This window comes from Macaca thibetana, chromosome 6, assembly GCF_024542745.1.
Source record: "Macaca thibetana thibetana isolate TM-01 chromosome 6, ASM2454274v1, whole genome shotgun sequence".
NCBI classification, from domain to species: Eukaryota; Metazoa; Chordata; class Mammalia; order Primates; family Cercopithecidae; genus Macaca; species Macaca thibetana.
Genome location: NC_065583.1, coordinates 139,506,600 through 139,531,143, shown reverse-complemented (window position 1 = coordinate 139,531,143; position 24,544 = coordinate 139,506,600). Strand labels below are relative to the sequence as shown.

At 39.5% G+C, this 24,544-nt stretch overlaps 1 protein-coding gene across 5 annotated transcripts in view; it reads left to right on the top strand.

The window, feature by feature from the left end:
- LIFR (LIF receptor subunit alpha) overlaps positions 1-19,865 on the top strand; it is a 114,404-nt gene extending 94,539 nt beyond the window's left edge. For 4 of the 5 annotated variants that reach the window (XM_050795111.1, XM_050795112.1, XM_050795113.1 and 1 more), the window contains exons 14-20: positions 874-1,053; positions 4,375-4,476; positions 5,428-5,595; positions 8,709-8,870; positions 9,825-9,918; positions 12,359-12,437; positions 12,808-19,865. In XM_050795111.1, coding sequence (XP_050651068.1) covers positions 874-1,053; positions 4,375-4,476; positions 5,428-5,595; positions 8,709-8,870; positions 9,825-9,918; positions 12,359-12,437; positions 12,808-13,431 — 1,409 coding nt within the window. In that variant the 3' untranslated portion in view covers positions 13,432-19,865. The remainder of the gene's footprint in view (positions 1-873; positions 1,054-4,374; positions 4,477-5,427; positions 5,596-8,708; positions 8,871-9,824; positions 9,919-12,358; positions 12,438-12,807) is intronic. The other variant, XM_050795116.1, reaches the window with a different exon arrangement.
- Positions 19,866-24,544: the final 4,679 nt, after the last annotated feature.

Here is a 24,544-nt window from a genome sequence, read left to right as displayed (position 1 = left end):
ATTAAATACAAATCAGTTATAAAAACTACTACTTTTCTCCTGTCACAGTGGGAAATTTCCTTCTCCCTTTTGACCACACTGCCCTATCTCCCACCCCAATTCTTCTCCCCAAGCCTGGGGTTCCACTTCTTACCTAGGCCAAGATCTGGCAAGATAGGGAAAGGAAACCTTGCCAGGGCCTCCACTCCTGTGTCTGCCCTCAGCCTTTGCCCCTTGCCCTTGGTATCTCCTAGGACGCTGTGCAGGCTTCTCCTTCTCAGTGCCCACGTCAGCCATCCCACCTCATAGCCTCTGGGTGTCTCCACAGCTTTCTCCCTTGCCCCCACCCCGCCCCTGGTCAGCCAGACAACCGCTTCAGCCCACCTCTGGGGCCACAGTCTTCCTTGAAAGAAAGAAAGGGGGCTAGTTCGTCTACTGTTTCCACAAGTTCGTTGAGTGCCTACTCTGCACACTGTGCTGGGCCCCGCCTGTTCTCTGCACACATTCCTGGTGGGTGATGAGAGGAGGGCTTCAGACTGTCCACTGTCCACTCCCCAGTCTCCCATCCCAGCCAGTGCCCTTAGCTGCATCCTTCCTGGGCCTTGATCTTGATGTCTTAGCCCCAATATGTTATTACCTGATCCTAGGTGCTTTTAAAAAATCACTTTCTTTCACCTGCTATGTTAATCTATATATACAGGTAAGTGCTACAGTTGTTGCAATAAAAATAACAGAGCAACACTTCTAATCTTTGCTGAAAGTTTATCTAGTTTGAGTACTATTTTATAATTTCTTCACAGTGAAGTGATTTTTCTAACTCACGTCCATTTTTATGAGGTTTGCCTTATATTATTGTTTTTAATGCCAGTAAAATATCTTCCTTTCTTATTGAAGATGATCTCAAAATAGAGCAAGTTGTTGGGATGGGAAAGGGCATTCTCCTCACCTGGCATTACGACCCCAACATGACTTGTGACTACGTCATTAAGTGGTGTAACTCGTCTCGGTCGGAACCATGCCTTATGGACTGGAGAAAAGTCCCCTCAAACAGCACTGAAACTGTAATCGAATCTGGTAAGCTGAATTAGTATCTCTTAATTAAGTTCTACAAAATATTTTTAAAAGGCAACACGTGGGACTAGGCGCAGTGAAGTGACTCTCTTTCCTGCTGGGTGGGTGTGAATAGGTTTGATTTTCCTGGGAGTGGGGGGCAGTTGTGGCAGCATGTGGAAGGATCCAAACCCTTTGATCTGGTAATTACTCGTCTAGAAATTTACTCTTAGAAATAATCAGAGAACAACACAGATTTAATCTAAGAATGTTCACGGCAATATTATTGATAATCGTGAAAAATTAAAAACCCAAATAGCAAATAAGGGAATGAGTAAATGATGGTACACCTGTAAAATGGAATGTTAAGTAACATTAAAAGTTATGTGGAAAATTTAGCAACATGAATAAATAAATGTTCATGAAAAAAGAAGACTACAGAACGGTAACCTGGTCTCACAGAAGGGCCTTCGCCTTGTTTGCCCAGGGCCCAGGTTACCGAGGTTAGGGAGAGACTGAGCAGAAAGGCCGTGAACCCCTCACCACTTTCCCTGATGCAGGGCAAGGGGGCATCAGCAGGACTGAGCACAGTGTGGGTGGGAGGCCTTGTGTTCCATGAGCCTAATGCTCAGGAGCTTGTGAGCTGCAGTTGAGTGGCCCTCAATGGGATGCAGCCTGAGAAGTTTAGCCCCAGAGCAGTATTTAATAACCTACAGGCTAATCCAGCCTTGTCCTTAGGCATTAGAGCCCTCTCTCCAATATCATCTTTTTTTCCTGGCAGGATGGGAGTGTATCCTGCCTGTCCCCATGGGATTTCTGGACCCTGTAGCCTGTCAGTAGTGATGCTTCTTGATCATTCCCGTCTCCTGCCTCCCTTGCATGTTAGGGAAGTGCAGAAGAGCAAGCAGCCTACTCCTTACCTCTCTCTCAGGGAACACTTTCTACTTGCTTACTGTTTCTCTGTCAAATGATGAGGATGGGTCCCATTCATTGGATTATCACATATGAGTTCAGATTATTTTCCAGTTCTACTTGGAATACAGCCAAACTCCTCCAAATATATAATTGGCTGAAGTGGTAATGATCTTCCTGAGTTGTTCCCTTTATCCTTTCTTACAGTGCACTTCCCTTTTCAAGGGCCCAGGCACTTGCTACCCTTCTCTTTCCTGCACCTTCCCTTGCATCCCCTCCCATGGAGCTGAATGAGCCTTACACGGTTCCAGTCTGTCATTTCTCACCTGGGCTTTTAGAATAATCAGGATGAACTGGGGTAGGCTGGAGTGGATATAAATGGAGTATCTACCCATTTAAGTTTTAGCTGAGACTTGCAGGATATGGAGAAGCTGCCCGGCGATGATTGTGGGAGGAGAACTTTCTGTGCCAACTCAATTGAACAAAGACACAAAGTTTGAGAAAACAAAAACTCAGAGAAGTTAGGTGACTTTTCCAAGGTCACAAAATTATTATGTGATAGAACCCGGGTTCAAATTCAAAGTTATTCAAAGCTTCAAGAGGCTGGGAATATTGTCTTTTATTTACTGCTGAGCTTCTGGAACAGCAAGTGACACATAGTAGGCACACCTTTTATTCCTCCCTCATCCCCTTGTCTACTCATTAAGCTGTCTGCTCTCTTTTTTGACCTTCGCACATTTCTAATGCTCTAACCTTCTCAGGCTCTTTTTTTTAAAGTGTCAGAGCCCTATAAAATATTAATAAATTTAATATAAAAAGAGGTACAGATTTACAGATGTACATGCAGTATAAAATCATAACCTCAAGCATACCTTTCTCCAAAGAAAAATGTTACAAAACTAAACACAATTGTCTGAGCTTGAGTTGCATTAATACGTATTTAGGACGTGCCAGCACATAGCAAACGTTTAAGGAAAATCATTGCAAGAAGAAAAGTTAAAAGTTTTAGACAAGTTGATTCAGTTTTTCTTGGGTTGTGTGATTTTAGAAATTGACTACTGTCTCACATTGGAGCCTGCAGGCCACTGGTGTGTTATGGGCACTTGATTGGAGAACTAATGCTTTAACCACACCAGAATAATTGCATTCTGCAAATTAAATGCAATGCCATATGCCGCCAATCCACCTCCGCAACCCCGGCATTTTCTTCTTTCTCAACCACCACTGATGACCATCTCAGTGCCCTTCAAGGCCTTATTCAGATGGCCCTTATGGTAGCTATTTCTGATCTTTCTAGACTCATTTGGCCCCTCACTTACGATTCCGTGGAATCTGATACATACCTCTAATATAACACACTGTTATGGTCACCCTTGTTCATCTGTCTTCCCCACCACTCCGCAAGTGTCTGCATGCTTGACATTTTGTTTTGTGCATGTCTGTGTTGCTCACATTGCACACATTGCATTGTATTCAGGAGACATTTAAAAGGAGCCTTTTGAGTTTAAGTTAAGGTACTTCAATAGGAAGTACCTCTGTGTCCTGTGGAGTTAATTCAAAGCACCTCTATATCTTGTAGAGTTAACTCACCCAAAGACACTTAATGGTGATGCTATAAAGAGGAACAAACTCTAAGACCCAGTTCCTTTAACAGTGAAGCTTCAAGGCAGAGTGCAACTTTTAATTCTGCTTCTTGGAACGAGAGGAGAGAGCAGTGGGTTTGTTTTTTCCAACTCAGAAATAACACTATGTAGGGAAGGGATTTATAGAAGCATAATGTAGACCTGGAATGAATGGCTTAGTGAACTGACCCAGGAAGTTGATTTAGACTTACATTTTGTTCCTTAAAATCCAGCAGTTGCCAGCACTTTGGGAAGCCAAGGTGGGTGGATCACGAGGTCAGGAGTTCAAGACCAGCCTGGCCAAGATGGTGAAACCCCGTCTCTACTAAAAATACAAAAATTAGCCAGATGCAGTGGCAGGCACCTGTAATCCCAGCTACTCGGGAGGCTGAGGCAGGAGAATCACTTGAACCCGGGAGGCGAAAGTTGCAGTGAGCTAAGATTGCAGCACTGCACTCCAGCCTGGGCGACAGAGCGAGACTCTGTCTCAAAAAAAAAAAAAAAAAAAAAAAAAAATCAAGCAGTGATGTTTCTTCCTGGAAAAAGGAACAAAATGTAACCCTTAATCATCGTTGTTCTCTCCAAGGCAATCCCATCTTATATTACTAAACTTTTTGTTAATAGAAGTAAATACAATTTTTGTTTAGTCAGTTTTCATTCTGAATACTAATCTTTAAAATATGTATTTTTAAATAAAACATCTTTAAAATTAGCTTTGGAAATTTTAGAGTATGTTATAAATTTGATATTTCTAAAATAGATATTCATAGTAATTTATTTATGAAAGTTTGCTGATGTGTTCATCCTATAGATCAGTTTCGACCAGGTGTAAGATATAATTTTTTCCTGTATGGGTGCAGAAATCAAGGATATCAATTATTACGCTCCATGATTGGATATATAGAAGAATTGGGTAAGTTAAATGGGTACTTATTTTTAAGAGTTCAGAGTAACATGAGAAATTATAAATTGGCAACAATAGTATGATTGAATTCTAAAAATAAGATGTTTAGTTCAAGGAAGGAAAAATAATTTGATAAAAAGTATTTGATTCTACTTTTTTCTCCTCCTTTTCCTTTTCCTTTTTTTTTTTTTTTTTTTTTTTTTTTTTGAGAGAACGTCTTACTCTGTCACCCAGGCTAGAGTGCAGTGGTGGCAAGATCATGGCTCACTTCAGTCTCAACCTCCTGGGCTCAGGTGATCCTCCCACCTCAGCCTCCTGGGTAGCTGGGACTACAGGTGCATGCCACCATGCTCAGCTAATTTGTGTGTGTATGTGTGGAGATGAAGTTTCACTATGTTGCCCAGGCTGATCTCAAATTCCTGGGCTCAAACGATCCTCCCACCTCAGCCACCTAAAGTGCTGGGATTACAGGCATCAGCCACTGCACTGGGCCTGCTTACTCTGAAATCATTTGTTGAATGTTTATATTTCACAATTTTGCTCTTGTCCTCAAGAAAATTAAATCTGAACTTGATGTCAAAAATATGTAATTAGTACTTTTACAAGTTTAAAAAACTGTTAAAACTTCTTCAGGACTATCAGTAAAGATGGGAAATACAAATAAAGTCTATCTGAATAGCCTCAGAAAGATTTTGCATAGATTGCTTCCCTAGATACATATTTTGTCTGAAAGTGATATTGTAAGTTCTACCTTTGTTCCTAAAAATATTTTTGTCTATGGTTATTAGTATGTAAGCTTCACAAAAAAAGCATTTGTGATTATCTCTCTCCAAGTTTATGATTAAATAAAGTTTTAATTCCAAGTTGAATTATTTTTGAGGCTAGAAAGCTCAGGAAACATTACTGTATTACTCTGTATTCGTACACTCCCCTTTAGCAATTGACTTTTTCCTTTTACAGCTCCCACTGTTGCACCAAATTTTACTGTTGAGGATACTTCTGCAGATTCGATATTAGTAAAATGGGAAGACATTCCTGTGGAAGAACTTAGAGGCTTTTTAAGAGGATATTTGTTTTACTTTGGAAAAGGAGAAAGAGACACATCAAAGATGAGGGTTTTAGAATCAGGTAAGTAAACTGATAGCACGAGGATAGTGTTTCTTACAAGTTTCTCTTTAACCACAACAGAAAAAAAAAGGAAAAGAAAGTCCTGCTCAGTAGTTTAGTACTGGTTTTCAAAACTATCTGAAAGATAGAGAAATGAAAAGGCAGTAATTCTATGAATATAAGAGTCTTAAGATTTTAATATGCAATAATTGACATGCATAGTCTTTCAGAAATCATTTAAATCATTTATTCTGAAGCCTTTGATTATAAGCCTCATAGGACAGAAACCATCTCTTATTAGATCCTTACATAATCCATAACAAGGCATCTTATGAAGTTTACTGCCAAAAAGAAATCTTGTACTTATAACAGTGGAGGAGAAAAACTCAGGAATCCAAAGAGTTAGCTTCAGATCCTCAGTTGTAATTGGACAAAAACCATTGGCCTATTAGCATTTTACTTAGCCGTGTCCTTGATAAGCTGGAAAACTTAATGACTTGATTGGGGATTTATTAAAAAGTACAGACAATCCTTGGAAATTGGCAAGTGTACATCCAAAGACTTTAGAGAATTCTCAGATTTACAAATACAAAATTGTACAGATTTCTGGCTTTTCCTTTCATTATATTTCTGCAGAGAATCAGATGTTTCCTATAGCTGCATAACACAAGCATATCATCTTTTCAGTTTGAGAGCTTTCATTTCCCTGGTTGGCCTCTCCTCAGAAAGAAATCATTTTAATTATTTAATGCCTGTCTGAGAAATAGAGAACTCTGCCACGGCATGGCGGTGCTGGCCGGGCACTGTCTCAGCCACTCCCCAGAGCAGCTGCAGGAAGTGTGTGCCTCCCCTTCCGTCCCCAGGTTCTGCATTGCCTGAACCTTCATGGTTGCTGGTGAATGAGGGACATCCTAAATATCAAATTCCACAAACATCCCCAGTCTAGTGTGACTTGCCTCACATGCTTGGAAATTTTACACTTGAAACAGTTAAAATTCTAGCATCTAGATTTCCAGTAAGACATGGTAGATTGATCACTAAAGTTAGCATAAAGAAGGGGAAAAAATCCCAAACTCTAATAAAGCCACAAGGAGAGAACAGAAGAGGCAAAACAACCCCAAAAAAGAAGATTCAGAAATTTGTGGGTGGAAGTGGGGCAAATGACTTAAATGAGTGGAGGATTGTGAAATCTATGTGGGCAGTCAGGCATTGTCGAGAAGGAACTTCTCCAGTACCTGCCAGACCAGGCCTTGGAGGCCAAGTGGTGAGGATCAATCTGGTCTGAATGGAGGGATCAATTGAAGAAAGTTCCTTAGAACTGAAGGGTCTAACTACAAGCAGATCCACTTCTCTGCAGTTTCACTTTCCATGGTTTCACTTTCTGCCATTTCAGTTACCCCTGGCGAAACGCAGTCTGAAAATAGATGAGTTCAGTACAATAAGATACTTTAAGAAAGAGAGAGACCATATTTACATAATTTTTATTACAGTATATTGTTACAGTTATTCTCTGAGGAAAACGGAGGACTACTGTATATAGAGTGAAAGAATTCATTAAACACACAGCAAAATAAATAGAAAAAAGATCTATGCCAAGGTATGTCATTATGAATTTTCCGAGCAGCTAACGTGTAAAGAAATGATCAGAGACAAGCAGGTCATGTGCAAGGAATCAGGAATAATAATGGCAACAGACAGCCCAGCAATACTCCAGATACTAGAAGGTACCACAGAAGTCTCTTCAAAATACAGAATGAAAATTATTTTCAGTCTAAAATTTGATACTCCACCAGTCTGTCAACCAAAGTGAGATTAAAATGCAGACATTTTGCACATGCAAGGCTGCAAATATTTACTTCCCCCATGTTGCTTTTCTCAAGAAGCTACTAGAAGAGTGCATCCTAATGAGGAAATGAAGTGAGGCCAACCCAGGAAGCCACAGGGGAGAGAGCAGGGAGCTCTAGGAGAGCCGCAGCCCAGAAGGCATCCAGTCTAGTGCAGGAGGCAGGGGATGGGTGGAGGGGAGAGCAGAGAAGATGTGGAGCTGGGATTTTGTTGTGTTTGACCACATGGAAAATCTTACTGAGTGTACATTGGAGGATATGGGAAGAATTACTGATTGGTATATAGAAAATCAAGCAAATGAGGGAAAAAGCAGTTATAACAATGGGAAAACAAGAAAGGAAACATTATCACACCAAGCAGTTTGTCTTAGCATTAACTCATATTTATATAATCATAGTAATCCAAACTGAATTCATCAAATGTTCTGATGTTTCTATATGAATGATGTGGTGGGGGAAAGGGTGATGGTAGTGTAAAAGAGCTCTATCTTTATCTGCCCTTATAAAGTATGTGTAGATAAGGTCTAATAGTTAAAAGTCACATCTCTCTAAGTTTGCTACTTTGGAATATGGAGGTAAATACCCAAAGAAACTGATTACATGACTTTTACAGTGGTTGTAGGGGGCGAGAGGAGGAGCTGGTAGAGAACTGTCACTTTTTGTTATTAACCATTTAGTACTAGTTAATTTTTTAACCTATTGTCCTGCATTATTCTGGTTAAATTTTTAAAAATAAAAGAGTAGTTCAAATGATTCCTCACTCTTCCTTTTGAAGTTATAACTCAAAGGATTTCTCACTAGTCTCATTTGAGAGTTCCCATCACACTGATCCTTTTTCTAAGTGGTTTGGAGTCATCTCTATTGATTTGCACATTTGCTTCATCCCATCTTTCACTCTCACTCATGGGAAGGCTCAGCCTAAGTGGGTTTTGGTTGTGGTAGTTTTCATGCTTTTAGTAGCAGAAAGGGGACTTTTACTGATTGCCTGCTATATGCCAGGCATTATGCTAGAGAATGTGTGTGAAAACTTCACACAGCTTAAGTCGTGATGTTCTATTTCATAAGTAGAAAAACTCCAGTTGAGAGTGGTTTAAATAACGGGCCCATGTCATACAGCTACTGACTGGCATGGGGGTAGAGTTTGAACAAGGTAGTGGCAGCTCCAGAGTCCTTGGCTGGGATGGCTGCAGCTAGACCCACTTAGAAGGGCAGTTAGTGAGACAGGTGTAGGTAACCATGCATTTAAAACGGGTTAGAGATTAGTGCTAACATACTTCATTTTAAAAATAGGTCGTTCTGACATAAAGGTTAAGAATATTACTGACATATCCCAGAAGACACTGAGAATTGCTGACCTTCAAGGTAAAACAAGTTACCACCTGGTCTTGCGAGCCTATACAGATGGTGGAGTGGGCCCAGAGAAGAGTATGTACGTGGTGACAAAGGAAAATTGTAAGTTTCGGGTTGCTGTTGAGGTGCTTTCCATCCTGCATGCGTAGTGTTCCTAGTGATTCTTGGTTTATGTAGGAACCCCTCCCCACCCTTTCTAAAAAACATTCACATTTTGTTGCATTTTTTGGCTGGTGGAGGGAAGGGTTAAAAAGCTATAAGATTACTTTATGTTCATTCTTGTCAGTTATTTGAAGTTATTTCCAAATGAGTACCTAATAAATTAATGAATTTGGGATACATCTGAAGTCTAGAGGTCTAAAGTCATATTGAATTTATCTAACGGTCAGTGATTAAAAATGTTTTGCTCCAGCTATTCTGTGATTTCTCACGTGTCTAGGGAAAAGTGAAGATGTTCTTAATTTTTTTGTAAAGCACAACACTCATAAATTTGAGAGACAAGAACAGTGATGGCCTTGACTGTCTTTCTGCAGTAAAGAACTTTACTTGGATCATGGGCTTATCCTCTACCCCTGAGTTGGAGAGTTCAGACACAGCTCTTAAATAAAGAGCCATGAGGATATGGTTCTCTAAAGCAGTGATTCTCAACGGAGGGTGATTTTGTCACCTACGAGATACTTGGCACTGTCTGGTATCATTTTTCGTTGTCATAACTGGGGCATACTACTGGTATCTAGCGGTGAGAGGCCACGGGCGCTCTTAAACTTCCAGTAGCGTACAGGACTGTCTCCCCCGATCCTCTAGTGAAGATCTGTCTGGCCTAAAATGTCAAAAGTTTCAAGATTGAGAAACCCTACTTGAAAGAGTTTAAGTATTTGCGTAAAAATCATCACAATACCTGAAGGTTAGATTATAATAGTTTTTCAGTGTCCCTGCAGCAGTTAATTTTGTTTTTTTCCTAAATAATCTACCAACCTAAATATCTTCTAACATAAATCTATTCTGTACTTCACACTAAAAATGGTGATTTTAATATTTGTAATACTCTCATTTCAGCTGTGGGATTAATTATTGCCATTCTCATCCCAGTGGCAGTGGCTGTCATTGTTGGAGTGGTGACAAGTATCCTTTGTTATCGGAAGCGAGAATGGTAATGGTTTCTGCATTTACTCTTGCTCTTTTCTTCTTAAGGGCATGATTATAAGATTTGTAAGATTAGTTTATGTATTAAGTATATCTTTTTTGTTGTAATAAGTTAGTAAAAAAAGTTTTAATTAGAATTAATGTTGAATTTAATATTAAACATGACATATTATTTAAAGGTCTTAATAGAGTCAATGTGTAAATTTTTTTCTACTGTTTTTCCTAATAATTTAAAGTCATAGCAGTTATTATTATAAAAAATATTTATAGGCTGAAATACGGCAATAGCTATCTACAAGATTAAACATGATTTAATGATTAAGATCTCACTTGCCCTGGTGACCTATCATTTTGATCATTTGCTCATTTATTCAACAAATATGAATGACCTCTTCCATGTGAAGGGGGAAATATTGTGGTGCACAAAACAAGCCATGGTTCTTACAGACTTGGAGCACAGTGTGGGAAGAGGGACAGTAAACCATAGACATCCAGCAAAGATGTGCTTGCAGAGTGTGAGTGGGTGCTAGGAAGACTGAACCAGGTACCCTGAGGAGACCAGCAGGGGGCTACGTCCTGGGAGCTGGTCGGCCACTGCTAGTCACGGCCGGTCTGTGGGAGAGTTCCAAAGGGTAAGGAGAGGCAAAAGAATGTTACAGACAGAGAATTGTTTCTTTGAGGGCCCTGAAATTGGAAGGAGTTAAAACCTTCAGAGAAAGTGAGAGGAGCTGTGTGCCTGGTGAAGCAGGAATGAGTGACGTGAGGTGAGGTGAAGTCAGTGGGGGCTCCATGGGAGAGAGGGCCATGTGTGTGGTTACCTGGCAGGAGCTCTCCTGGCTGGGTATGGGGCCAGTGGCTGCATTCATGCTTACCTGGCAGGAGCTGTCCGGGCTGGATATGGAGCCAGTGACTGCATTCATGCTTAGACCAGTCCTCACCGGCCTTAAAAATGACATCATTTATGACAAGAGAACATATTTTAGCAATCTTGGCTTATAAATCAAAATAGTAATAGTTGTAGAACTATAGAATAGTCTATTTTGGTAACCATATTCTCATTACCAAAAGTCACATTTTACAAACAACTGTTAGGCCGGGTGCAGTGGCTCACACCTGTAATCCCAGCACTCTGGGAGGCCAAGGCAGGCGGATCAAGAGGTCAGGAGATCAAGACCATCCTGGCCAACATGGTGAAACCCTGTCTCTACTAAAAATACAAAAAAGTAGCTGGGTGTGGTGGCACATGCCTGTAATCCCAGCTACTCAGGAGGCTGAGGCAAGAGAATCGCTTGAACCAGGGAGTTGGAGGTTGCGGTGAGCCAAGATTGTGCCACTGTACCCCAGCCTAGCAACAGAGCAAGACTCTGTCTCAAAAAAAAAAAAAAAAAAAAAAAAAAAAAAAAGACAAAATAAGAAGGGAGTTTAGAAGTTACAGCGTTTCAAACTCACATTAACAAAGTTATTTTTTCTGTAGGAATTTCAAGTAATACAGTTCTTTTTAGTAGCCGTAAATATAAAAATATGATAGGACTAGGACACTGAGCAAATCTCATTTTTGGTTGCATTTAGTTTTTAGTCAAGATTAATAGCCTTTTTCTTAGCACAGCCTGCAATGTGTTCATGACACGTGGCTGTCACCTTTATGACCACCTCAGTAACCCACCTTGGTAAAGGCAGATCTCATTTTTGGCTGCATTTAGTTTTTGTTCAAGATTAGTAGCCTTTTTCTTAGCACAGCCTGCAGTGTACTCATGACACGTAGTTATCACCTTTATGATCACCTTTGTAACCACCTCGGTAAAGCAGTGCCATGGGATCACAGCTGTTCTTCCATAGTCCAGATCCTTTGGACTAGATGGCACAACCACTATTTTAATTATTTGCTTTCCATTTTCATGAGATACATGGGTATGGTAGTTCTAGAAATTGAATTACTGTTTATGGTTTTCTTTTTTTGGGGGGGGGGGATAGAGTCTCGCTCTGTCACCCAGGCTGGAGTGCAGTGGCGCGATCTCTGCTCACTGCAGGCTCCGCCTCCCGGGTTCACGCCATTCTCCTGCCTCAGCCTCCCGAGTAGCTGGGACTACAGGAGCCTGCCACCACGCCCAGCTAATTTTTTGTATATTTAGTAGAGATGGGGTTTCACCATGTTAGCCAGGATGGTCTCGATCTCCTGACCTTGTGATCTGCCTGCCTCAGCCTCCCAAAGTGCTGGGATTACAGGCGTGAGCCACCGCGCCCAGCCCTGTTTATGGTTTTCAAATTGGAACCTCTCAGTGCGTTGTATAGACAGCTCTAGTGAATGATCACACGAAAGAGCTTCCATTTGAATCTCAGATGTTCATTAACGGATTCATAAATACTTCAAAATAAGCCTAATGATTTATTAACTTATTATCTAATAATCTTAAAACTATTAAATTTACTTTAATAATTTTTTATTAAAGGATTAAAGAAACCTTCTACCCTGATATTCCAAATCCAGAAAACTGTAAAGCGTTACAGTTTCAAAAGAGTGTCTGTGAGGTAATCTTTTATTTTCTTATATTTATCTTTGACATGTTGGCTTGTTTTTTTAATCTTTTGTGAAAAGTTTTTAACATGCAAATGTCATTCTAAGTAAAAAGTGTTGGGAAGATAGTATACTTTGAAACATCCCAGTTTCTAAAATTATTAATTTTAAATTATACCGTGCTCTTTTTTCTCCCACAAATATTAATAACAAGGAAAAACTGATACGGAAGAAAAAAGTGGCTCTGCTGTAGTGTGAAATGCAGAGTAGTAGAGGCACCTGTTTACAAGCAGATTTGGGGAAAAAGGTGCCCCTGTTTGTAGGAGGAGCATTGCAGTAGCATTTAGTGCTATTTTTAATCACCATTTTTAAATTTATTTCTAGGGAAGCAGTGGTCTTAAGACATTGGAAATGAATCCTTGTACCCCAAATAATGTTGAGGTTCTAGAAACTCGATCAGCGTTTCCTAAAATAGAAGATACAGAAATAATTTCGCCAGTAGCTGAGCGTCCTGAAGATCGCTCTGATGCAGAGCCTGAAAACCATGTGGTTGTGTCCTATTGTCCACCCATCATTGAGGAAGAAATACCAAACCCAGCAGCAGATGAAGCTGGAGGGACTGCACAGGTCATTTACATTGATGTTCAGTCGATGTATCAGCCTCAAGCAAAACCAGAAGAAGAACAAGAAAATGACCCTGTAGGAGGGGCAGGCTATAAACCACAGATGCACCTCCCCGTTAATTCTACTGTGGAAGATATAGCTGCAGAAGAGGACTTAGAGAAAACTGCGGGTTACAGACCTCAGGCCAATGTAAATACATGGAATTTAGTGTCTCCAGACTCTCCTAGATCCATAGACAGCAACAGTGAGATTGTCTCATTTGGAAGTCCATGCTCCATTAATTCCCGACAATTTTTGATTCCTCCTAAAGATGAAGACTCTCCTAAATCTAATGGAGGAGGGTGGTCCTTTACAAACTTTTTTCAGAACAAACCAAACGATTAACAGTGTCAGTGTGTCACTTCAGTCGGCCATCTCAATAAGCTCTTATTGCTAGTGTTGCTACATCAGCACTGGGCATTCTTGGAGAGATCCTGTGAAGTATTGTTAGGAGGTGAACTTCACTACATGTTAAGTTACACTAAAAGTGTTCATGTGCTTTTAATGTAGTCTAAAAGCCAAAGTATAGTGACTCAGAATCCTCAATCCACAAAATTCAAGATTTGGAGCTCTTTGTGATCAAGCCAAAGAATTCTCATGTACTCTACCTTCAGGAAGCATTTCAAGGCTAATACCTACTTGTACGTACATGTAAAACAAATCCCGCCGCAACTGTTTTCTGTTCTGTTGTTTGTGGTTTTCTCATATGTATACTTGGTGGAATTGCAAGTGGATTTGCAGGCCAGGGAGAAAATGTCCAAGTAACAGGTGATGTTTATTTGCCTGACGTTTACTCCTTTCTAGATGAAAACCAAGCACAGATTTAAAAACTTCTAAGATTATTCTCCTCTATCCACAGCATTCACCAAAATTAATATAATTTTTGATGTAGCGACAGTGATTTAGTGTTTTGTTTGATAAAATATGCTGATTTCTGTGCCTACTGTATAATGGTTATCAAACAGTTGTCTCAGGGGTACAAACTTTGAAAACAAGTGTGACACTGACCAGCCCAAATCATAATCATGTTTTCTTGCTGTGATAGGTTTTGCAAGCCTTTTCATTATTTTTTAGCTTTTATGCTTGCTTCCATTATTTCAGTTGGTTGCCCTGATATTTAAGATTTACATTTCTAAGACTATAGACCCATGTTTCTTTTAAATCATTTTATTTTGTGATAGTGACAGCTTTATATGAACAAATTCAATATTATTCATAAGCATATAATTCCAGTGATTTACTATGTGAGATGACTACTAAGCAATATCTAGCAGCATTAGCTGTCTGTATTCTGATTGGGTTTCGTTCCTCCTGAGGAGACCATGCCATTGAGCCTGGCTACCCAGGCAGTGGTGATCTTTGACACCTCCTAGTGGATGTCCTCCTGCTTATGAGTCTTTTCATCATGCCAGATTATCTGATCCAGTACTCACATTTTTAAATATAAAACTAAAGAGAGAATGCTTCTTACAGGAACAGTTACCCAAGGGCTATTTCTTAGTAACTGTCATAAACCGATCTGAATCCACGGGCATGCCTGTGTTGCAGGTGTAGCAATTGCTTGGTGAGCTGTGCGTAGTTGGGTGCCTTCAGCACAGCATCCTCTGCCCACCCTTCTTTCTCATAAGCGATGTCTGGAGTGATTGTGGTTCTTGGAAAAGCAGAAGGAAAAACTAAAAAGTGTATGTTGTATTTTCCTTGCCCTCAGGTTGCCTGTGTATTTTACCTTTTCATAGTTAAGGCAAAAGTACTTGAAAATTTTAAGTGTCCAAATAAGATATGCCTTTTTTGTTTGGTTTTTTGGTTTTTGTCATCTGAGGTTCTGTAATGTATTTACAAATAATGGATCAGTTAATTTTTTTGAAGCTCATATTGTATATTTTTAAAAACCATGTTGTGGAAAAAAGCCAGAGTGACAAGGGACAAAATCTATTTACGTTCTCTGTGTATGAATCCTGATTTTAACTGCTAGGATTCAGCTAAATTTCTGAGCTTTATGATCTGTGGAAATTTGGAGTGAAATGCAATTCATTTTGTACATACATAGTATATTAAAACTATATAATAGTTCATAGAAATGTTCAGTAATGAAAAATATATCCAATCAGAGCCATCCCTAAATAGTGTTCTCTTGTCTTCCTTTGTATCCTCTTTGGCTCCTTCCCTTAGCTTCCACCCCAGACATGAGATCTAGGGCTGCCTTCTCTCCCTGCCAAATTTTGCTGTTACCATAGTCTGCTTGCCCTCAACTCCTGCCTTGTTCCCTGTTGAAATATATCAATCCCATACTTTATCTCTCCAGGACAAGGATAGGCGTTGGCTACAGTAAACGTTTATTGCTCTAAACGACACTAACCTGAGATAACCAGAAAAGGCCAGAAGAGATTGTTTGATCTTTGTCTGTCAATATATATGCATTTCAACTGTGACCATCTGGATCCAGGGCCCTTTCTAACCTATATAACGACTCATTTGTTTGGCTAATGATGAATATCACTGGGGCTCTTAAGTCCTTTCGTTCTCTGCAAGACTTCACTGTTTTTTCTGTATGAAAGAAGTGCAGAATATCACTCACCTTTCCCCTACTTCTGGAGTTTCATACACAAGGATCACTAGCTTAATGAGAAGCAGAGTAACACTATTAAGTCTGGGCAAGCTCCTTATAGGTTGCTGTATGCTTAAAAGAGTGTGGTTTGTGTCTGAGGCCAAAGCGGTTTTCCTTCTTTTTCCTCATTGAATTGAAGACAGCTAGACCCTTGTGCAGATCCCAGGATATTACCTCTCCTCCCACTCCACCTGTGTGTGTAGGGAGAGCAACAACACGGGAAGAGGAGAGGGAAGTGGGAAGGAGAGATTAGTCGCATGTCCAGTTGTCTGAGACACTGGTAAATGTGCACTGTTTGTCAATGCTGGTTGCATGCCTGCATTTACAAGGTGTTGTCATACTGATTGTGCTCTGTCCAGTTAGATTTGTGGCTTCTCCCTTGGAAGCGACAATTAAGGACTAGTTAGAGGCAGAGCTAGATGTGTTCTCTCCATCCCTTACTGACTAGGAAAATAATTGAGAAATCCCTCTTTTCCTCTTCAGTGAAAGCCCAGTCATTGGTTAGAAAAATCTAAATGTCAAACTAGCATTATGTTCCATCATATCTGTGGGATAGTAATTCATGTAAGACATATTTTTACCTCTCTTATGAGTCAATTCACTTACAAGCCAGTTTCAACTCCAGCTTCCCTTCCAAGGAATGGAGGTCATTATGGGGCTCATTTATGAGTGACCATTTTAAATAAATAATATTTAATATTACATTATTAAAGACTTAGCTAGACTTTTAACATTAGATGAACTCGTGAATCATATAGTGCATAGATTAGCACATGTGTGCAATCTAGGTCATCAGCTTGTTGAATTTATGCAGCCCTGGATTTGAGACTGTGGCCCTGAGTGTCTGGATAGTTGAGTTGTGTGTTTATGTGCTTATGTGATAGAGGTGCTTTGTTCCTGCAGCCTAGAAACAGAAGCAGCCATTCATTGAGAAGTTTAAGAGAGGAAGTATCAACCTCATTTTCCAAACCAGCATTACTTTCACGGCTCATGGATCTGAAAGATTACATTTAGAACATTTAGTACTATTACACTCTCAGAAACTGTGGTAAAAAGTCACATTTTCAAAACTTCATGCACATTGTATTCTTGTTGGAAATAAGTCCTGTAGTTTCTTAATTGTCTTCATGCCGTCCATATTTAACAAGCATTACAAGTCCTTTTTGTATTTGGGTAATTATTTGTAATTTAATGAAGGAGACCAGGGAATGTTTTCTTCCAAAGGGAATTTAAAATCAATTTTATGGTATTTTGAAAGTAAAATATTCATTAACATGTCAATATTTTGAAAACATTATCTCAAAGTTTTCTATCGCTCAGGTATATAATCTGATAAAAAATTTTTTGTTTGTTTGTTCTAAGGTTATTTTTGCTATTCTCTATTTTGAATTGTGTTAAAATTTGTGTGCATTTTATGAAATGCCTTTTTTCGTATTTTGAAAGTGTAAAATTGGGCATCTCAGAGTAAAATGGGGGATTATTAGCTACAAAAACTAGACACATTGTGAAAGCTCAGTAACTAATTTTCTTGACGGAGTCCTATCCCAGAGTGTCACAGATTCAACAGAATTTTCCTGAAGGGCGATACACATCAAAATCTAGGTTGTGTAGATCTGAGACTATTGACTCAAAGATTCAAATCTACTTTGGAAGTGACTGCATGGTTTGAATGAAAACTGAGGAAGGGCTCATGCCTGTTATCACTAGATATTTATTTCTCCATAATTTTAAATGTTCATACTTCCTTCTTATTTGATGGGTATGCAACTGGGGCATGTTTGTACCAGCCAGCGTGTGTTCTGCCCAACAGTGTGTCCATGTGTGAGGTTAACTAATTCAGAACTCATTCTCTTGATAAACTTTTTCTTGAAAGCATCTATTTTAAGTCTTTATTTCCTGCTGAAATGAAGTTTCATGCTGTCATGCCCATCTTATTTATTCTAGAAGAAAATTTTCATAGAAGAAAATGATTTATGGCCAAAGTTACAGAACGTTCATCTTTTAGACTTAGCCTTAGAATATCATTGGAAATTAACTTGGCTTGAGTTTGGTTCATTTATATCTTTATGGATTATGTACCAGGGCCATTAATAACACTTAAACCCCTTATTTTGCTATGGTGGTTAGATTTTTTATTCCTTTTCAGTTATGCTGTTAATTATTACATGGTCACATTCATGCTTATTACAGATGAACTATTTTTAGTGCCAATGTAAAGGATTAAGGATAGCATTCAATTAGTTGGCTGATATGTCAGGCTTTATTGTACATGGTAATGTTTCAGGGAGTGTGATTTGGTCTAGAATATATCCAGATCCTTACGATATTGGGTTATGACAGGATTCTATTATTTTTAGCCATGAATGGTGCTTATTTTTCCCTATATTAGGAATATTAATATTTGGATTATCAGAGTCCATGTTATAAACAGAATTTATCTATGCAAGACAAATTCTAACTGTGCAACATTTTCATGAGAATTAAAAGTAGTGTGTTAAGGGGAAACTCTGAATGTTTTTATGTATAAGTGCCTAGCTAAAGAACCATAGAACAATAAATCAAAAGCTCTTATAAAAGAAAAACTGATTGAACATTAACCAGAAACAAAATATTAATAATTTACATTTTTTTTTGGTTGCTGGGACTGAATACCCCAAAAACTAAGAGATGTGAGTGGAGAAAATGTCTACTTGATAAGAAAATTGATTTATATTATATTTACAGGTGTCTTCTAAGATTGCCTTTACAGTAACCAATCAAAACTTTAAAAAAAAAAAAAAGCTAACAACATAGATCCTGTGTGTTGCACATAAGACTAAAATACTTTGCACACCAGATTGAATGGCTCACTTAAGTTGTTGAATTTCCTTACACATTTAAAGTGTACTTTCGTTTAGAATTATTCCATTTTAAATGGGTAACTTTCAACTTCTGAACTATTTTCCTAAACATTCCAGTAGTGTATTATAAAAGATCAAAATATCTCTAGGTGGTAATACAATTTTCATTTGTAACATGGAAAAGTTAACTGTTAGGTTTAACATTAGTGTTTTTGCAATTGATCATAGAAAAGAACACTAAATAATGGTTTTCATACAATTTTTGTTAAACATTCTTCTCCCAGTTTGATTCCAAATACTTTTTCCCATTTTTTCTAATATATCATAAACTAGTGGTTCCTTCCATTTAATTTTTCCTTCCAACATAATATTTAGGAAAAATATAAATAACATTGTGAGTAGCAGGAGACAACACGAAAAAGAAGCCTTTCATTGTTGCAGAGGTGTAGGTATTATGTGATTGATGCTCAAAATACTTAACTTTCCCAGTAAGAATGTTAAGTTTTCTTCTCTTTCATTAGCTGGCCATAAGTCAAGGTCCTTATAACACTAGGAAATCACCTGTTTTTACTTTCAAAATTGCATTATAGTGAATTACTGTTTACAAAATACACATACTGTGAACAGATATAAGTTTCTGTCTTTTATAAGATTGTTTGTAGAATGAATGTTTTTTTAAAGTGAGTATTATATGTTAAATATTTTAAGTTTTTTATAAATACTAGTAACTGTTTACTAATTTTTGTTTGGTCAAGTGCTTGTAAATGTCGCTGAAAGAAGATAGGGAGAAACTGCGGATCCCAAACTGTTCCCTTTTTCATTTCTTGAAATGTTACCACTACAGATGCTTTTTTTTTTTAAGGTGAATGATCAGTTGTGATGTGTTGTACCTAAAATCATGTTTAATTGTATAAGGAAACATTTAAATACACATATACAGGAAGAAAACTGTAGACGAAGTATGTGTGTGTGATTCAGTCTGATTCACAGAATTCTGAGAGTAATATGGAATAAAACAACTCCACTTAGATGATAACTGAAGTATTTCCTGCCTTGTGAAAATTTGGATATTAAATTGCTGTTAGAATGGGAAATTTGGACACTTTATATCATTGTATAATTTCAGAATTTAGTTACTGTATCTTTTGGAAAACATTATAGCAAAAACATAGAAAATAAGTAATCTATTACTAAAACACCATAAATGTAAAACTAGTATGCTTGGCTGTTAACTCTAAAGATGTTACTTATGTCTGTTTTTAAAACATGCATGTATTTAACAATTTTATCATAGTATTGTCATGGAAAAAATAAATATATTTTCTTACATCTTACACTGACAGACTTGGGCATTATTGGGTTTTTCCCCATGTTACACACTTGGGAGAAGTGGTGCCTGCTTCGTTGTTGTATTTTTTTGTTCTATCCCGTAAGAAATACTGTGGTATTTCTAAAGCAATCACATAGCACTATGGATGTATTTGTAACATTTGAATACATTGCTGTGCCATTGGTGTGACATCCATCTGTCCATTAAATCATTATTGTTTACCTGAGAAGTTAGCATAAAAATAATCAAATAGTGGGAATCCAACATTGGCAAATAAATAATAAATACTGGTCTTTAAAGTAATGGTTTTTAGTTTATGCCCTCTGAAAATAGCTTAAACATTCCTGAAGATTCTGAGAATGTATCAAAATTTTATTTCAACCTATTAGGAAATACAGTCAGATTTAGCAAAACCAGTAATTTTAAAGTATAAAGTGATCTTTTCTTTTCTTTTTTTTTTTTTTTTTTTTTTTTTTGAGACGGAGTCTGTGGTCCAGACTGGAGTGCAGTGGTGTGATCTTGGCTCACTGCAAGCTCCGCCTCCCGGGTTCACGCCATGCTCCTGTCCCGAGCAGCTGGGACTACAGGTGCCCGCCACCGCGCCCGGCTAATTTTTTGTATTTTTTAGTAGAGATGGGGTTTCACCGTGTTAGCCAGGATGGTCTCGATCTCCTGACCTCGTGATCCGCCCGCCTCAGCCTCCCAAAGTGCTGGGATTACAGGCGTGAGCCACCGCGCCCAGCCAAAGTGACCTTAAATAGATAAAAATGGAGAAATTAAGTCCTTAGTCATATGTATAGCCTAGACTTAGCCAGATTGAAACATGAATGGGCCTGGATTTAACCACAAGAAACTCCAGACCAACTTAATTGTGAAAAATATGTTAGTATTTAAGTGCAAGGAAGTACATACATATGGCCTGTCCTTTGGGGATTCTCAGTGCATAACTTGTTTCCCAGATGGTAAGTTCTTGAGTCAAAATGTATAACACCCTCAGACCCAGGAACTTTTAAAAAGGATCAGAGACGAATGATGAAATTATTGGGGGAAAAGATAGAGATGTATGAAAACAATATTAAAGGTATTCAATGTCAACTAAAATGTTAGCTTACAAACAAGTTCTTCAAAACGAACTATAATAGCTTGTTTGGAGTGGCTTATAAATTTGATCTTACTGGCTTTCTCCTGGAGTGATCAACAATAAAACTGAATTGAAAATATTCATTGTGCTGGTCCCAGGGAAGTTGAAGTAACAAGAGATGCCTTGAACTGATTTGTGCTTAAATTGGAGATGATTTTATCCCTGGGTGATGAGTTTCAGATTAGCGATAAGAAAAGCTTTTGAGGATGATCTTGATAAAAACTTCAGTGATGGCCAGATGCAGTGGCTCACGCCTATAATACCAGCACTTTGGGAGGCTGAGGCAGGTGGATCATGAGGTCAGGAGTTTGAGACCAGCCTGGCCAACATGGTGAATCCCCGTCTCTACTAAAAATACAAAAAATTAGCCAGAGGTGGTGGCGCACGCCTGTAAAATCCCAGCCACTCGGGAGGCTGAGGGAGGCTGAGGCAGGAAAATTGCTTAAACCTGGGAGGTGCAGGTTGCAGTGAGCCTAGATCACACCATTGCACTCCAGTCTGGGTGACAAGAGCAAAACTCCATCTCAAACAAAAAAAAAACTTTTAAGTGGAAATAACTTTAAAAAGAATGCAACCCCAGTGTATGAACCTCTGTCTCCAAACCTTCGAAAGGTATGAATGTCAAGCTTTAGCTCAAACAAATCTTTCTTCCCCTCCTGCCCTCAGCCTGCCTTAACTCTGCTCGAGGTTGAGCCTCTAGAGGCACTTACATAGTCCCCTCACCTACACCATCCTTGGAGTTGTTGCAAGCCAGAGTCTGAAAGCCTTGAGGAAGCAGAGTGTTGAGAACAGATGGACCCTCGTAGTCCTAAATTGCCCAATTACCAGTGCAGGCAACATGCCACCTTCAGAATGGAACCTAGAGTCTAATTTCCTCAATTGCCATTGTTGCTCCTTTCCTTTCCTGTGTTGGCTGAGGCCGGGTTCACACCTTTTCCGAGTCAGCCACTGCACTGCAGGAGGTTTCACAGGCCTGGCTCCCATCCCAGCATCACAACTTACTACCAGGATAACCTTTGGAGAGTTAAATTCAGCCTCTCCCCGTGTCCTCATCTCTGAAACGTGGCTCTTCATGCCCACCTTTGCAGGACTAGGGAAGATTAGACAGAGTACATCATGTTCCCAACAGAGTGGATGTTTGCTACCCATGCCTCCTCTTGAGAAACTACAGGAACACCGAAGGCCTTAAAGGTATAAATGCCTCTGCACTTGTTTGGCTGCTCCTTAGGTCATCTCTCCCAGTTACACAGAGAGGAGCTGCACAGCTCAGGGCCTGCACGGGAGCCATGGCATCTGTCCCCCCAGAGTGAATGCAGGGGCTTCACTTAGACAACTTCTTCCATCTGCAGGGCCCAGTTGAGGCCTTGCTGGCTCAGAGAAGCCTTCTCCAGCATCGCCAGGCCCTCAGTCCTGTGCCTTCCCAGGCCTGCGTGTCCCCACGGCACCAAGCGCAATCGTAACGCTTGATCTGGGAATGGGAATTGAACAATGTCTCGGGCTCTTACATCCATGAAGCTTAGTTTAGGATCTGCCACATCTCAGGTGCTTGATAAATATTCTTTAAATGCACCTTGAGAAAAACGTGGTTTAATGTGTTTCCCTGGGTATCAGAAATATGTTATTTTACAGAGCGTGATCCTACAGAGGGTGATCCCTTGTGAGATAGTCTTAAGAGTGTGTAAGACAAGGGAACCCTGGTTAAGGACAAGGATGGGAGGCTCCCTGTGGTAGATCAAAGCAGCTCCTGCCCCAGATTTGGGCCATCTTGCCTTGTAGTAGATGCTTAAGTATGTGTTGAATGCAATTACCTTGTTCTCCCTGGACAGAAATTTACCCTTATCTTCTTACCTCTTTGGTAACAGCAGATGGGAGATAAATGGCCTTTATCCGAAGTGACAACAGGTTAGAGTCCTTCTACCCATTGTCTGTCACCTCTGCCCTCTGCCCTCTTCTCCCCAATTTGAACCTTGTTTTCATTTTCTGTGAGTCAGGTTCTCTGTATCCTTCAACTTGCATGGACAACTTGCATGACCAAGTGATCCATTCTGGCCCCCGTCCCTCTTCCCTAAACTGCGTATCTGCTTCTCTGGAAGATAGTCTTGGCTCTGATATTTCAGGCATCTACTTTGTGGGCAGGTAAGCCCTGGCATGTTTCTCAGGCCACACCACTGTAGTCTCCTATTCCACCTGGAAATAACACATATTTCCTTATACACAAAACTTGCTTCCCTCAAACAAGACCTCCTCAAGCATCTGGGCCCACGGTCCAGGCTCATCCAAGCTTATGGCCTTGCCATCAGGAGAATCCTCCCCAGCTCGCCATGAGGACTCTGGCCTGGCTTGCCATGTGCTCATCCCTGGTTCAGTCCTGTGGCTGGACAGAGGTTCTATTCAAAGGACATTTTCACAAGAGTTGGAGAAAGACCAGTCCGTCCAAAAGAGGTGATATCCTGAGTGGACAGAACAAAAAATACTCACTGAAGAAAAACTAGAAAATCAATGGTAAAGAAAAAGAAATCACACAATTTTTTTTTATTTTTTATTTTTTTGCCGAGACAGAATCTTGCTCTGTCACCCAGGCTGGAGTGCAGTGGTGCAATCTCGGCTCACTGCAACCTCCAACTCCCAGAGTTCAAGCGATTCTCCTGCCTTGGCCTCCCAAGTAGCTGGGACTACATGCTCATGCCACCAAACCCAGCTAATTGTTTGTATTTTTTAGTAGAGACGGGGTTTCACCATGTTGGCCAGGCTGGTCTCAAACTCCTGACCTCATGATCTGCCTGCCTCAGCCTCCCAAAGTGCTGGGATTACAGGGTGAGCAACATGCTAGGCCCACACAATCTTTTTATGCAGCATTAGGTCTTTTCAACATTTTACTTTTTATCCTTTCAGAAATATTTTCCTGTGTGAATGTGTGTATATATATGTACATGTCTATTCATATATATGTATATGTGTGCATATATAAAAGGGAATTGTAGATTCTATTTTGGAACTTGAATTTTTATTTCACATATTTTGAAAATCTTTTCATATAAATAGAACACTCCTATGGTACTCTTTCATGGATATATGAAATCCCAATGTATGGATGAACTATTTAATTCTGTATTCTGGACATTTTCCTATATTCATACTTTTCATTAAATAATGGATAACTCTGAAAGTCAAACAAAAGTGTTTGGCATTAGTTTGATATCTGAATTTCATACTAAAAGTCATTGGCGCCTTATACACAAAAACACCCAAACCAACTTTTTGATGTGGTCTTTTATGAGTAACTGGCTACCGAAGATTCCGACGCAGAGTTCCATGGCTTCCCTGCTATCTCTTCTAAGATGTGGGCTGCTTGGGGTCATGCTGAGTGGCCACTGGAAAGGGCAGCTGCCTGACAATTTCCTCAGTCCCCCTGGGCACCCACACCATCAGCTGTACCCCAGCCTAGGTCCTTAGTCATGGCAAAGGGTCCCTGGACCCCAGGAACACAGGATTTTCAAGAACTATAAATAGGAATTTTAAAATACGGTTATGCTCTCTGAGAA